The sequence below is a fragment of the Manis pentadactyla genome, chromosome 15, assembly GCF_030020395.1.
Source record: "Manis pentadactyla isolate mManPen7 chromosome 15, mManPen7.hap1, whole genome shotgun sequence".
Taxonomy (NCBI): Eukaryota; Metazoa; Chordata; class Mammalia; order Pholidota; family Manidae; genus Manis; species Manis pentadactyla.
Window position 1 is genome coordinate 19,709,180 of NC_080033.1, and position 14,080 is coordinate 19,723,259.

General features: G+C 53.9%; 3 protein-coding genes across 13 annotated transcripts; 1 reads left to right on the plus strand and 2 right to left on the minus strand.

Annotated features, from left to right (window-relative positions):
- The first annotated feature begins 761 nt into the window (after nt 1-761).
- Nucleotides 762-1,901, plus strand: SDHAF1 (succinate dehydrogenase complex assembly factor 1). Its single transcript, XM_036929017.2, has one exon. It carries the CDS (start codon nt 879-881, stop codon nt 1,233-1,235), a length of 357 nt encoding a protein of 118 aa, XP_036784912.2. The 5' UTR covers nt 762-878; the 3' UTR covers nt 1,236-1,901.
- Nucleotides 1,902-4,004: 2,103 nt separating this feature from the next.
- SYNE4 (spectrin repeat containing nuclear envelope family member 4) lies at nt 4,005-7,852 on the minus strand. 7 transcript variants are annotated; one of them, XM_057493077.1, is made up of 9 exons: nt 7,604-7,852; nt 7,281-7,332; nt 6,837-6,950; nt 6,623-6,766; nt 6,219-6,398; nt 5,882-6,130; nt 5,061-5,138; nt 4,316-4,371; nt 4,005-4,223 (listed from the first exon to the last, which is right to left on the minus strand). In XM_057493077.1, the coding sequence occupies exons 1-9, from the start codon at nt 7,729-7,731 to the stop codon at nt 4,043-4,045; spliced, it is 1,182 nt and encodes a 393-aa protein (XP_057349060.1). In that variant the 5' UTR covers nt 7,732-7,852; the 3' UTR covers nt 4,005-4,042. The 7 variants fall into 7 exon arrangements, 6 of the variants coding, with proteins under 6 accessions (XP_057349060.1, XP_036784900.1, XP_036784902.1 ...); XM_036929005.2 differs by having other exon boundaries at nt 6,204-6,398; XR_005033300.2 differs by having other exon boundaries at nt 4,153-4,223; nt 5,872-6,130; nt 6,204-6,398.
- A 1,152-nt stretch (nt 7,853-9,004) lies between these two features.
- Nucleotides 9,005-13,982, minus strand: ALKBH6 (alkB homolog 6). 5 transcript variants are annotated; one of them, XM_057493021.1, is made up of 7 exons: nt 13,918-13,982; nt 13,061-13,139; nt 12,700-12,768; nt 11,339-11,399; nt 10,824-10,975; nt 10,502-10,618; nt 9,005-9,460 (listed from the first exon to the last, which is right to left on the minus strand). In XM_057493021.1, the coding sequence occupies exons 2-7, from the start codon at nt 13,127-13,129 to the stop codon at nt 9,146-9,148; spliced, it is 783 nt and encodes a 260-aa protein (XP_057349004.1). In that variant the 5' UTR covers nt 13,130-13,139; nt 13,918-13,982; the 3' UTR covers nt 9,005-9,145. The 5 variants fall into 5 exon arrangements, with proteins under 5 accessions (XP_057349004.1, XP_057349003.1, XP_057349002.1 ...); XM_057493020.1 differs by having other exon boundaries at nt 9,005-9,409; nt 13,893-13,977; XM_057493019.1 differs by having other exon boundaries at nt 13,893-13,977.
- Nucleotides 13,983-14,080: the final 98 nt, after the last annotated feature.

Consider the following 14,080-nt stretch of genomic DNA (forward strand, 5'->3'; position numbering starts at 1 on the left):
TTTATAGCAAAGTGGCTAAGAACACAGGCCACTCAATCACAACCCTTGGCTTAAACACCTGGTTCTGCCACTTACCAGCTATGTGAACCTGGGAAAGCTGTTACTTCTCTGTGCCTCAATTTCTTAATGTGTAAGAAGCAAGAGGCATATCGCACTGCAGATCTACCTTGTCAGAGTGTTGATGAAGATTTAATATTTAAAATATTAAAATAAATTTTAATAAACTATCCCCTCCAATAAACTATTCCAGCCAATTCCCTCCCAACAGGCTGTCTTTGGGGGCTTGTCTATCCGCAGCACGGAGAAGCTTGTCCTGCCGGCTCTGACCCCTTCTCCCCGTCCCTCTGCGCATCCCCAGGGCTGGGACTCCCGAAGCACATATGCCCTGGAGATGAGAACGCACGGAGCTTCTCGTGATTGCTTTAATAAATAATTGATGACAAAAACATGTTTGTTCCTGTCTTCTTTCTCCCAGTGCCCACGCATCCTAGGGGACACAAGGGTCCCAACTTCTAGCTCCCTTCTCTCCCAGGACCCAGGAGGTAGGTCAGGACCCCTTGTCACCTTCCGACCACAAACCTGAGTCCGAGCGCCTAGCTCCCTCCTCCTCCGGGTTTCCAGAACTGCTGTCGCGTCAAGGACACAGATTCCCCTGTGGGGCTGACCAGAGAACCTGAAGCTCCGCCCCTAAAAAATATTATGGTGTAACTGCAGCCACAGCCAATGGGGCGCGCCAGCGCCGGATAGCAGGAGGCGGGCGGTGGAGCATTTGGAGCTCGCGGGCCGGAAGTAACTCTTACCTTCCACTTCAGCGTCTCCGAACTGCGCTACTGTTGGTGGAGCCGTTCCTTGCGTGCGCCCGCAGCCCAGCTGCTGCCATGAGCCGGCCCAGCCGGCTGCAGAGGCAAGTTTTAAGCCTGTACCGCGAGCTGCTGCGCGCCGGGCGCGGGAAGCCGGGAGCCGAGGCGCGGGTGCGGGCCGAGTTCCGACAGCACGCCTGCCTGCCACGCTCCGACGTTTTGCGCATCGAGTATCTGTACCGCCGCGGGCGGCGCCAGCTCCAGCTCCTACGCTCCGGTCACGCCACGGCCATGGGTGCCTTCGTGCGCCCTCGGGGCCTAACAGAGGAGGCCCGCTGCGCGGGAGACCTGGGGGCGCCCCCTGACGGTGATGAGGGTCCGAGGAGCCCGTTCAACGGCGTGGGATCACCAGAGACGCCTCCCAATGGACAGTGACGGGCAGAAGAGTTCATATGGTGGAACAGGGGAATCCAGGGGCCCGCCTGTCTGAGTTGTGGGTACCGAAGAACCCACCAGATGGAAGGTGAGAAGTCTTGAGAGATTAGCTGGGTGGATTGGGGGAATAGGAAAGCCCCCCACCCCCCGCTGGAGACGTGGGGTCCGAAAGAACTCCAGGATGGATGGCGAGAAATGCCTGACCTTGCCCCATCCATGGTAAGGGACTCTCCCATGAGAGCTTGAGGCGGCATGGATCGCCGGCTAGCTGGACTCTATCAAACTGAGAGCTACTTTCTCAGGGCATGGGTAGCAGGGACGTTCCCCGTTGGATGGAAAGAGACTGAGGCACCCTTTCTTGACCCCTGCCTCCTCAACTCCCCTCTCCTGTACTTTGAGAAGAGCAGACTTTTTGCTGAGGAATTAGCGAAAATGCCGAAATGGATGGTGAGAATCCCCGAATCCCCCCATTTGACGAAAACTTTCCTCCCGTTAATTGTGACAAACTAGGACTGGCAAGGAAGGGGCTAAGGGTCTCTTACCCCAGCTGATCAACTAAAGACCTCTCAACACCTATATGTGATGGTTCTGAGAGGGAACCCTGACTCCTGCACCGTTTCCCCTCAGGACTGTTGAACAAAGGGAATAAAATTGGGGATGTGCTTACTTCTCTGTTGGTAATGTTAAAGATTTTATGTGTTTGAGATTTCTGAGGAAGCCCCGTACACCAAGTGACCATCTGAGAGGGATGGGTGTGGGAGCTCTCTCTTCCCCTTTGAAGCTCTCTAGACTGGCAGATTGGTTGAAGCATCATAGTTCTCTTTCGTGGGTAGATCCAGGGGACCCACTCTGGTTTGACCCCAAAGATACCCCCAGTTGACTCCTTAATGGAAGGTAGTGAGGCAGGAGAAGAAATGGTGAAGCTGAGGAGGCCTGACTGAAAGGAAAGGAGCGACACAGCAGCAATTCACCGGAGAATTCCGCTTTATTAGGGAAAGGTGCTGGGTTATATAGGAAGGGGCATGGGGTGATTGTGGTGTTACTTCTACGGGGCTGGTGGCTATTGGCTGGGTGCTGGGAGTGGGAGCGGGGAGAGAGGTGATTGGGCTTCAGGTGGCGCCAGTGGGAACCGAGGACTTGGAAGAGAAGCAGGAGGTTCGCCATCTTATGGGTGGGGGGCCCTTCACTGACTGGTCAACCCTGAGGCAGTAGTGGGGACCTCAAACTTGGCTGAGACAAACAGCCTCAGCTACAAGCTGGGATTTGTTTCAACAAAGCCCAGGGGTGAGGGAGGAGAGATGGACCCATAGGTCCCAGGCATACCCCCTCCCATGACTGAATGGACCTGCCTTAGACATTGTCTAGGGCACTGCATTTTGCAGCCCTGAGTTATATATACACCCATGTTGGTTAAATACGTGCAAAGCAGATGAATTCTTAGCAGATAGAGTTAGGAGGAGGAGGACCTTAGGAAAGGAGCCCAGACCTCAGACCAAAGGGAGGATGGACAGAAGAGAAACATGACTCTGCCCTAATTCCACTGGGAGAGGCAGGTGCCCAAATAGTTATAAATTGGGGTTAAAATTTGAAGAATTATTAGAAGTTTGCTAGAAGGTGGGAATAGGCTTCTAAGCAGTGGACCAGTGTGGGCAAAGGACTGGAGGTGGCAAAGGGGGGAAATTCAGGGTCCCAGCTGGAGTGAAAGACTGTGTGGCTTTCCCACATGGCTTCTGCTCCACCTTGGTGTTAGTACTCATCTCAGGACCAGCCTCTTTGCTCATCTTCTTGGCCTCATTTTTTTTTTCACCAGGGTGGTCCTTTTAATCTTGTCCAGACTGCAGCTCAGAGTCTTGAAAGTGGTTACTGAGGTCCTACCCATCCAGCCTGTTCCTTCTCCTGAGGTCCTACCCATCCAGCCCGTTCATTCTCCTGAGGTCCTACCCATCCAGCCCGTTCCTTCTCCCACTTCTCCCTCCTGGCTCCAACAGCACCCCTAATAAGCTCCAGGGTAAGAGCTTCTGGCAAGGCTGCGGGCAATGAGCAAGTTCCCCTGGGGCTGGGTCAGCAGGGGAGACATTCACCTGGGTATTACAGGTGAATGGAGTTTGCCTGGGAGAGAGGATGGGGGAAGGGAACACCTGCTTTGAGGGAGGAGGATGTAGGTGAGCAGTGATTAAGAGTATGGACTGTAGGACTGGAATGCCTGGTTTGAATCCCAACTCCAGCGCTTACTGATTACATGATGGTGGGCAAGTGTTTGAATCTTTGTGGCAGGGTCTGGGGCACCTCAGCCCAAATGAGCTGGTTCGGTTCTGTGTTCTGTGCTCAAGGCAAAGGAATCTGTGGAGGGGGCCGTCCATATTCATTCTGAGTCCTCAGGCACCCAGTATCCTCACACATCCCAGTATGGTCTGAAGGTGTCCCCTCAGAATTCATATATTGAAATCCTAACCCCCTGTGATAGTAGTAGGAAGTGGTGCCTTTGGGAGGTGATTGGGTCATGAGGGTGGAGCCCTCATGAAAGGGATTAGGGCCCTTACAAAAGAGGTACCAAAGAGCTCCCTGCCTTTGACCATGTGAGGACACAGTGAGAAGACAGCCGTCTATGAACCAGGAAGCAGGCTGTCTTGAGACACCCGGTCTGCCGTCACCTTGGTCTTGGACTTCTCAAGCCTTCAGAACTGTGAGAAATAAATCTCTATTGTTTATAAACCACCCAGTCTGTGGTATTTTGTTATAGCAACCCAAACGGACAAAGACACATCCTTTGGCAGTGACCATTTATTACATATGTCGGGGCTGTGTAGTCAGATTGGAGGGGGGCCATTGACATAGTTGAGTACCAGGTAAGGTGTCCTGGTCTGTCTGGTGGGACAGCAGCAGGAGCCCCCTGATGGGGGCAGGAGCACTGAGGCACCCACCAGGATAAGGAAGAGGAGGAGGAGGAGGAGGAAGCTGAGGGGCCACCTGGATACAGGAGCAGGGGTTCTGCAGAGGGAAATGCAGTGTCAAACATAGGCATGGGCTGCCATCATGAGCGCTGTCCCCCACACCCCAGACCTATATCCCAGGCATCTCACCCAGGGTCTACCTCCAGCGACACATCTTGGAGACTGGGAGATGTCTGCCTCTTGTCCTAAGGGTAAGTGGCAGCCACCAGCAGAATGGATAAAAGTAACACTTAGTGTGGACTTTTTCTTACCATTATAGGCTGGGCTTATTCTCTTCTGGCACCCCTCTGATCCTCAGGACCCCATATGGACTTGGAACATCTCCAAGCATAGTGGATGTCTGCCTGTACTTGCCCTCCATCCAGTCCCCCTTTTCCTGGTAACCGTGGCTCAATTTGGGGGGAAGGAGGGTCAAGCCTTCAGGTTCATGTTCATGTGCAATTGACCCACACCTCCACGACCATGGTTGGACATGTGACCCAGATATGGCCAATCAGAGCACTCCATCAGCTTGGCCACTGTGACTGGTTCAGGGTGTAGGCCATATACCCAAGCTGGGCAAGTGGAAATCAGTTTTGGGACTGCTTCCAGTAGGTCAGTAGCACTCTCCTCCCGGGGTGGGTAAACTAGTAGGAAGTGAGTGTGTCGCTGCTAGGCAGCCTTTTTGCTAAGAAGAAATCCACCCTGGAGAAGTAGAGCCTGAGACAGAGAGGGACTGAGCCCTGTCAGCATCTGAGGTCTTGAATTCAACAGCACCTGGACTTTCTTAGTTACATGAAAAAATAGCATTCCTTTTTTGTGTAATTCAGTTTGGGTTGGGTTTCTGTGGTCTCTGTCACTTGCCGTCAAGACACTTGGCCAAGAAGCAGCTCACCTTAGACTTCTGGAGCAAGGAGTGTCTTTGGTGACCCACTAAGTGCTTCCGGTAGCTGAGGCCTGACATGAGCATGTCCTGTGGGGAGAGAGGTGTGGGCCCTTGGAGAACCAGTGACAAAGGGACACAAGGTTGGGGAAGGGCCAAGATGGTTGGTAATATAGATGAGATTCTGGGGGAAGGGAGAGATGAAGACAGGGATAGAGCCAAAGAAACCGAGGAGAAGAGACATTATTTATTTATTCGTTCAACAAATATTTAATGAGTATCTATTACATGCCAAGCACTGTTCTAGGAGTAGGGGACACAGTGGACATGGAAACAGGCAAAGTCCTGGTGTCCATGGAGCATATATTCTTAGCAGGAGAGGGCGAAGCCACAAATTAACAAATAAATGTATAATATCAAAATGTGGTAAGTGCTGTTAGAAAGTGAAGAAGATAAGAAGTGACAATGTTTGGAGGCAAGGGCAGGCCTCACTGAGAGGCAACATTTGAGGAGAGGCTGGAATGAAGTGAGGAGGTGAGCTGGGCATGCATCTCTGGGCTTTGAGATGAAGTGAGTTTGAATGTTTGAAGGTCCAGGAGGCTGGTGTGGCTGCAGCGGGGTGAGTGAAGGGAAGAGCAAGAGGAAATGAGGAAATGTAGATAGAGAAGACAGAGGAAGATGGAGGGAGGGAGACTGAGACTCCAAGAGAGAAATAGACACAGAGAGATAGAGAACCCCCAAGACCTGCAAAGGGAAGGTCTCTGCTAGGGAGATCACAGAGGTGTCGCATGGGCACGCAGGGAAGGGCGGGGATGTCCCCTACCTGCCCTCACCTCCAGGCCTTGTCCCCTGCCCTGAGGGTCCCTGTGGCCACACAGCTCACAGGGAGCCCCTGGTGTCCAGGCTGTTTTTCGCCCCAAGGGCCCAAAGCCCCCAACGTCCCCAGCTGGGTCCCACTCCAACTCTGCAGGAGTGGGGAGGCTACTGGGTGTCCAGGGCCCCCAGGCCCCACCAGGTCCTGGCCCATCTGAGTCTCCTTCAACCTCCAAGTCCTGGTCCAAGGTGGTGGCCTCCTCGAACACCTGGTTAGAGGACAGAGGTCATGGGGGATGTGGGATTCGCGCCTGGGCTAGGGACTGCCAGGGTGGGCCATACCAGGCTGTAGCTGACCAGCTGGGCCTGCAGCCGCCACAGCTGCCGGAAGATGCTGTCTCGGTGAGCTCCGAGGGCCCTCAGGACCTGCTCCAGGGATGCTCGGGCCTGAGGCTCACTCCACTGTGCCAGCCCCTCACCGAATGCCAGCACTGCATCTACACACTCAGCTGCCCCATGTAGGTCTGCCTGTAGTGCCTGAGTACACAGGGTTGGACACCATCCTCCCCACCCTCCACACACACACACACACACACACACACACCAGGGGCACCAGAGTCCTAGGACCTAGCATTACATCCCCCTCCCTTTCCTACCCAGACACCAAGAACATGGAATAAACCCATCTCCCACACCAGGAAGCTGGTCCCCACTTGTGAAGTCCTTCCCACCCTCCCACATCTTGGCCTCTCCTTGCCCACCTGCAGCTGGATCATCCTACTCTGGGCTGATGCCCAGCACGCCAGGCCTTGCTCTAGGTCCTGCAGCCAGAGGCCAAGCCCCATAAGGCAAAGGTATAGGCTGTCTTGCTCAGCCTCCAGTACCTCTCGGCCAGAGATGGGGTGCTGGGGAACATAGGGGGCTGAGTCAGGGCTGGTGGGCCACCCAAGACCTTGCCCACTCCCATTGCCACACCTCTTCTGCAGGCTCCTGCCTTCTGGATGCTTCTCTGCAGCAGAGTCCATCTCTAGGTCTGTACCAAGACTGTCCCCACCTGGAGTCCTTCCCAGTAGAGCCAAGCCTGAGGACCTTTAGTTCAAAGTCTCAGGTTTTCAAGGATCCTAGAACTTGGACACACAGGGCCTGAGGGTCTGGACAGGGAAGGGGTGATGGAGCTGGATACCCCCATAAGGAACGGAGCTGCACCAGGGTCAGTGATGAAAATAATTCTCTCAGTTGGTAAAGTAATGAAATACTTTTATAATGACTGGTAAAAAATCATTTTCTAGGGTGTCCCTTCCCCAACAAATGCCCCAAACTTTTCCAGAATCAGCACCTCATACCTGTGTGGAGGCAAGATTCTGGGGAACAAAGAGGAGGTGGGGGATGGTACCAGGGGACTGGATCACCTCAGCTCACCTCATAGTGTTTGCCCCCAGCTGGGTCCTCATGGGAAGAGGGTGTTGGCAATCTGAGGGAACCAATAGCAGGCTCAGTGCCCCTCAGCCCACCCTGGGAGTGCTCAGGAGGGTCCAAGGAGTCACGCCCGTTTCTGGGAGGTAGGAGGCATGGACAGGCCCCCTGGGTTCTCAGTGCCCATTATCCACCCTATCCTGCCCCTGTCCCTGGCTCCCTCTCCATGTCCCCAGGTGATCATAGCCACAGTACATCCTACCCTCAAAGCACCCCTGATACTGTCCCTACCCTTTTGGGACCCAAGTTTCAAAAGCCCCAGTTCCTACCTGATTCTCTCCTCTCCAGACACAGGACAGTTTGGGCAGCCAACAGTGTCCAGTTCCCTAGGGGCTCCAGGGGGGTGGTTGAGGGGCTCTGAGTTGAGTCTGGAGCCCAGAGGTTGGGGAAGGGCCATAACTGGGGGCCTGGGAACAGTCAGGATCCCCAACAAGAAGCCCTTTTTCTGGCCAGTGGTATCCCCCTAGACCTCCTTGGTGGAATTCACCCAGGCCGGCAGCAGGCCCGGAGGCAGGCTGGGCTCCACCTCCTTCCTAGAGGAACCTGGGCCCAGGTAATTTGATGCCCGGCTCAGGTGACAGCAGCACCACTTAACTCCTTTCTCCCCAGCCAAGCAGTAGGTTAAACTCCCAAGCTCACCCCACCCTACCTAAGGGGTTTCCAGATACCGTCCTGCCCTCTCAGCATCCCTGGACTCTGCCCCACAAAGAGACAGGGACCGTGGGTTTGGAGAGAGTAGGATAAGGGCCCCCGGAAAAAGCAAGGCAAGATAATTACAGTCAGAGCAGTGTAACAATATGCAAAGAAACCCCCTACCAAAACCCCCTGTTGAACATTAAGCTCTAGAGTAATTCTTCAGTGAGATCAGTTAATATTCCCCAGATAAAGTACCTCAGCATAACCTGTTTTTATTATGCTAATCATTTGTAATCATGTGTAAGACTCACTTCAGCATGCTAAAAGGCCCAGGCCTATGTACTGTTTTTCCTCTTTCAGACCTGATCAGGCAATTTGTAACCTGGGCAATTAATAATGGCATGGAAGCCCAGCCATAAACAACATAGAAAAAGCAAGAAAGATTCCATCTTAGATTGTCTTTTAAAACCCAGGAAGTTAAAGAGTTAACAAACTCTTTAACAGGCAATAACTCAGCCCACCTTGAGGTCAGGGCAGGCAGTCTTGATTGATGATTGATATGCTCCCAGACCAAAAAGCTGCTATTCTGGGAAAGAAATCTGCAGTAAATTTCTTATGTTAATTTTGCAGAATTATCTGGGAAGACTGATGAGAAAAGAGACTAATGTCTCATCAAGGATGAAGATTCTAGGACCACTTAACAGATCCACACCCCTAGTCCTTTATCATATTCCTAGAAATCCTCAACCGCCTATAAATCCCCTAGACAACGAACAACTACGGGCTTTCCTGTCCCCTCCTGGAAAAGCCAGGAGCTCCGTCCTATCTCCTTATCTCTGAATAAAAGCCTCTCCCTTGCTCTCCTACCTTGCGTGTTTGAGAAGTTCATTCTTCGACTCTGTGACCAAGACCCCCGGCATCAGTCAGATTCCCAGGGTCCACACCATCCATGTTAAGACCCTAGATGCCCTACACCTTCAGGAGCCCAAGCATCTGCGCCGCCCCTCCCCCCCGCCAAAAATCCAAAACCAAGGAAAGATTTGTGTTGGTTTATTTTAAATGAGGCTTCGTCCTGTAGATCCCACAAAGTTATTGGGAAAACAACGCTGAGTTTTTAAGGTCGCAGCTTGTCTGAAGGCGAGCGCGAGAACCCGACTGGGCCTTGCAGCCCCGGGTCACTTGCTGAGCAGGAGGCCGGCGCGCAGCACGCGGGGCACGCGGCGGATGGTCAGCGAGACGCGGGTGCCGCGGACCAGGCGGGCTCCGGGCCGCGCCGAGGGGCAGGCGGCGGCGTTGGGCGGCAGGGAGGCGGCGTCGAGCGCGTCTACGCGGGCAGCTGCGATGCCGTGGAGGAGGCGCGTGTAGGCGGTGCCACGGAGCACCAGCAAGCTGCGCGGTTCGAGCAGCAGCGAGGTGGCCGGCCCGGGCGGGGTACGGGGCTGCAGGGCGAGTTGAAGGTCAGCGAGGAACAGAATCCTCAGGGGCAAAGGCTGAGGAGCAAGCATGATTCCGGGGACTGAAGCTTTGGAGTGAAAATCCCGCGGGTCTCAGGGCCAGGGCATCCAGAAAGGGGTGGGGGAGGTAAGGATCAGCAATCCCTTGGGAGGGGGCAGGAACTAGGCTGCAGAGAGAACGTCTAAGGGAACTGCAGCTGGGACCTCCAAGGGGTGGGCCCGGGGATCACAGGCACAGGGTGGAACTGGGCTGAGGATTTGACTGAAGGGAGGAAGAGGCCGGCAGGGCGGGTAACTCAGTGAGGTAGAGATGAGCCTATGGTGGTCTGGGTATAGCTGGGGACGTCAGGATGTTTGAGGGCACTGACACAGTAGGAGGGGCTGTCAGTCTATCCAGAAGCATGTAGGACTAAAACAATGAAGCCATGAGGAGCAGCTGGGGTCAGTGTTGTGAGGAGTTTCTGTGAACACTGGGGTGTCAGAAATGCATCGCTCAAAGAGGTCAGGGAAGCTGCTGTCTTTCTTGAGCAGCTCTCACAGAGGGGAGCCGGGATATCTGGGTGGGGGTGGGGGTCCCTGAGTAGTGTGAGTCATGGGTTGAGGAGCCAAGAATATGAAGGTGTCCTGTGTGGCAGATCACATTACTGGAGCAGCGGGGAGGAGGTCAGTGTTGGGGTGTCCGTAGAGTTGGCAGAGACAAGATGGATGTCTGGGGCATGTCAGCGACACCCATGAGTGAATGGCGTTGAGGTATCTGAGAATAGCTGTGTCTTTTGGGAGGCCTGCATGGGGTATGTGGACCTTGGGCTCTTGGAGCCCTCTGATTGTGTGGGACCAGGTGATCTGTAGGGTTTGGAGGCATCTACTCAGCAGGTAGGGGACACGGGGTATCTTTGGATATGATTTCTAGGGTGCCCTGCAAGCAGATGAGTTGAATGGGAGAATGTGGGTGTATTCCATGAGGGGATGGGGAAAGTATCTGTGAGGGTATCAGCAGGCACGTGGGACGGGGGCCTCTTGAAGGATGTGGGATGTCAGAATGCCCATGAGTGGCTGCAGCAGTGTCTCAGGGCCCACCTGCTCTGTAGGGTCATCATCCTTTGGCTGCCGCGGCTCGTAGAGGTCCAACATGGTGTGGGAGCCCAGGCTGATGGTGCTGACGGTCGGGTAGTACAGTGGCCCATCCTCGTGGGGCTGGGGAGTGGGCACCAGGGCTGGACAGGGCAGGAGTCCACCCCCCCCACCTTCTGGGACTTAAAGGGGCTCCCCAGCTAGGCATAGGGAGGTGAGTACCTGACCGGGGTATGTGGCTGCTTAATGAGAGTGGAGGCGGGTCAACATGATACCCTGCCCCACATGATCAGAGCTCTGGGGGTCGGGGATGAGGGCATGTGGTTACCATGATACCCTCCCCGGGTAGATACTGGTTCACAAGGACGTGGTTGGCTGGGAGATCCCCAAAAAGGCTGAGGTCAGATACTTTGTCCACACAGCGCTGGAGCCACAGGGGCAGCCGCTCAGGAACCATCCCCCGGGGGTGGGGGAGCCCACCTGGGGGAGGGCAATAGAAACCTGAGAGCACCCAGCCAAGGAGCCTTGGCACCAGGGGCCCCATTAGGGAATCTCAGTGGTTGGTAGCACTCTGGCCCCCTCAGTGACCCCTGACTCTTTGGAGATCATCACCTGACCCTTCCCCCTGACCTCCCCAAACCCCAGACCCTTTGGGATACCCTAAATTCACCAGGAAATCTCTAACCTCTCAGGATCTCCACTGATTCCCCGCAATCCTCCTCACCCCTGGTATGCCTTAAAATCTCAACTCCCTCACCCCAGTATCTTGAGACTATCCAAGCTGAGCTGCCTGCTCCAGCTCATATCCCAAAATCACCCATGTCCCCAGGAAGGGACACTTACCCCAGTTCTGTAACTTCCTCCCAGAGAGCTGGGTCCACTTTGGCTTTGGGGCATTGAAGACCTGGGAGGTGGGGAGGGGGGTCAGTCCTTTTTCAGGACCACCCTTTTGATTCTCCCACCCAGGCCAACATAAGGGTCTTTCCCTGGGATGGAAATGGGACTTCTCAGTGTCTGTGGGATTGTTCTCTGGGATAGTGTTCTCAGGATTTTGTTGTTTGCCCTCTCCCCTGTGGACCTCTGTGGCCTGAAAGTTTACCTGTGTCTACTGGGATTGAAGAAAGAAACCAGGGCTACAGTGTGGTCTGAACCTACTCAAGATCTGGGCTGGCTGGGGCTCTTTTAAGTCCAGCAAATAGTCTGCACTCTGTAATCTCCTGATTCCTGGGCTATATAAGGACTTTCTTTTTTCCTATCACCTGAGAGAGGGAATGTGCTAAGCTGAGCTACCTCAGCACAGCAAAGAGAATACTTTAAAAATTCTCTACTGCCAAGATCCCAAGAGTCTATACTCAATAATCTCATTCCCTTCATGGTTATAGGGCTGGAATGGGCTATCTCAGCACAAGAGTCTGTGTTTTGTAGCTGTTCTGTATGCCTGGACTCAAACTAGTCAGGACTAGATGAGATAGCACAGAGATATGTGCTGTACAATTAAGAATCTGGGGCTGCAAAAGGCTGCAAGGACTTTGTAAATTCTTCTTTCCCCAAATCTTAAAAATAGAACACAGACTAGACTATCTCAGCACAGGTGGTCTGTGCTTGGTAACCTTGTTCCCAAGACTCTGGGTCCATGCTGAGCTGTCTCAGCAGGGGGAAGAGTTTACTCTGTAACATTCTGATGCCTGGGCTATCTCAGCACAGAAATCTTAACACTGCAAATTCTTCATTCTCCAAATCTCAAGGGCTGGAACAGGGCTACCTCATCCTACATTTATAACCTCCTTTTCTCTAAGATAGTAGGATTGGGCTATTTCAGAACAGAGTATGAGCTCTGTAACTTTCTTTTTTTCTGAGGCTCTGAGGTTGCACTGGGCTAGTCCAGCACAAGGACACTGATCACAATAACATTGTTTTGGAGGTTGGACTGGGCTATCTCAGCAGAGGGAGTCTGAGCTCCATAATAACCATTTCCTTTATAAGAATCAGTTTGGTTTCCCCTCAGCCTCCTGGGAAGAGTTCTTTCTGATAGGCCCAAGCAAGTCCTGAGAGAGGAATAGGGAATGTGACTTATGGATGCTGTGGGGAACTCTCCTTCCCACCATGATCTTCACTGCAGCCTTGGGGGCTCTCACTGAGGACCTGGGAGCTGGGGAAGGATCTGGGATGAGGGGAAAAATAGACCAGAAGGAGGTCGGGTTCACCTGTCGAAGCAAATACTCCTCCTCTTCCTTGGAGATGAAGTCAGGGACATAGTAGATTACAGGTGGTGCCTAGGATAGAGAGGTCCCCTTAAAGGCATGGTCCTTTGACCTACACAGAGGCCCTAGCCTCACTGACCAACTCCTCCTTCTGGGAGTGAGGCTCGGAACATCCTCAGATAGCCCAGAGCCTGAAATCAAAGGACCAACACCCATTCTGGGGATGGAAAGTCAGGGAGAGGGGGGAGCTGGACCCTGAGGATAAGAATAAATCTGGGGCATTCCCACCCCACAAACCCAGGAGTCGGCCTGCCTATCCCCACTGTCTCCCACCTTCACCCTCCACACCCACAGCCCTGACAACCTGCTCCACCCTGAATGGTTCCAGGGCTGGGACCCTGGAGTCCTGATCCTCCATTGACACCAACTCCATGTACCCAGGCCTGTGAGGAGAGAACACGCTGAAGTCACCAAGCCTCCCAACCTCAGGCTATGATCCTGCTTTCTGCTCTATAATGGGCCAGGGCCTCATCTCAGCATGCCAGTGAAACATACTTGCTTTCTAAAACCTGGGTCCTCAGCATCTCAAAAGCCATCCAATGAACCCCAGCCTCGCTGCCTGGGACACAATGAGCACACAGAACACTCCCCCAAACTCCATTCACCAAGAGCCCACCAAACTAAACATTTACCCCCTCAAGCCCACAAAGAACATGCTCTGACCTCACTGGGAGCCCTTCTCAAGAGTGCCACACATCGTTGCCTCCGGGGCTGCACCCTAAAGCCCCTTCAAACACCTTAATTTGAGACTCCATCCTCACAACTTTGGACCTACAACCAGGCACCCGGCTCTCTAACAACATTCAGGGTCCCCATGGACCCTTCTCCCATCTCAAGCCCTTTCCCTTGCTACATTCCGGGCACCCTCTGCCCCCAGTCTGAGTCTCAGACGAGTCCAGTCTTCTTGCAACCCCCCTGCCCCGACTCTGGACTTCCTCATACTTTCCTTGCCGATCGCCCCTTCACTGCAGCACCCTTGGACCTTTAGCCCTGAGCCTGACTCTACTCAGTCTCCCTCACTGAACCCTAGTGCCCCGCTCTGAGTCTTCTAGGCCCCCGCACTCTGTGTTTCCCCGGGTCCCCACTCGCAACCTTCTCAGACCCCCATCTCCACCCCAGGCCACCCCAAAACTGACCGTCCACCAACGTCCCCTCCAGTACCCAAATTAATCACCGCCATTCCCTTCCCAGCAACTTCCGCCCCACATTCCTGACGCAGGAGTCCTCAGACCAATGGGAACTCTAAAAGGCCTTAAGGCTCCACCTTCCACCCAATCGGCGCTCTCACCATCTATTTCCCCGCCCCCTCGCCTTCGTTCACTGA

Bases quoted from the DNA above. Each gene is read 5' to 3' on its own strand.
- ALKBH6 (XM_057493019.1), bottom strand. From the start codon at position 13,936: ATGGCGGTGATTAATTTGGGTACTGGAGGGGACGTTGGTGGACG. The intron at 12,769-13,060 runs GTTGTCAGGGCT...TCTCTATCCTAG, and splicing joins AACCATTCAGGGTGGAGCAG to GCACCACCTGTAATCTACTA. The intron at 11,400-12,699 runs GTGAACCCGACC...CCCACCTCCCAG, and splicing joins AGGAGTATTTGCTTCGACAG to GTCTTCAATGCCCCAAAGCC.
- SDHAF1 (XM_036929017.2), top strand. From the start codon at position 879: ATGAGCCGGCCCAGCCGGCTGCAGAGGCAAGTTTTAAGCCTGTACCGC.
- SYNE4 (XM_036929005.2), bottom strand. From the start codon at position 7,731: ATGGCCCTTCCCCAACCTCTGGGCTCCAGACTCAACTCAGAGCCCCTC. The intron at 6,767-6,836 runs GTGTGGCAATGG...TATGTTCCCCAG, and splicing joins GGCAGGAGCCTGCAGAAGAG to CACCCCATCTCTGGCCGAGA. The intron at 4,224-4,315 runs GTGAGATGCCTG...TTCCCTCTGCAG, and splicing joins TCGCTGGAGGTAGACCCTGG to AACCCCTGCTCCTGTATCCA.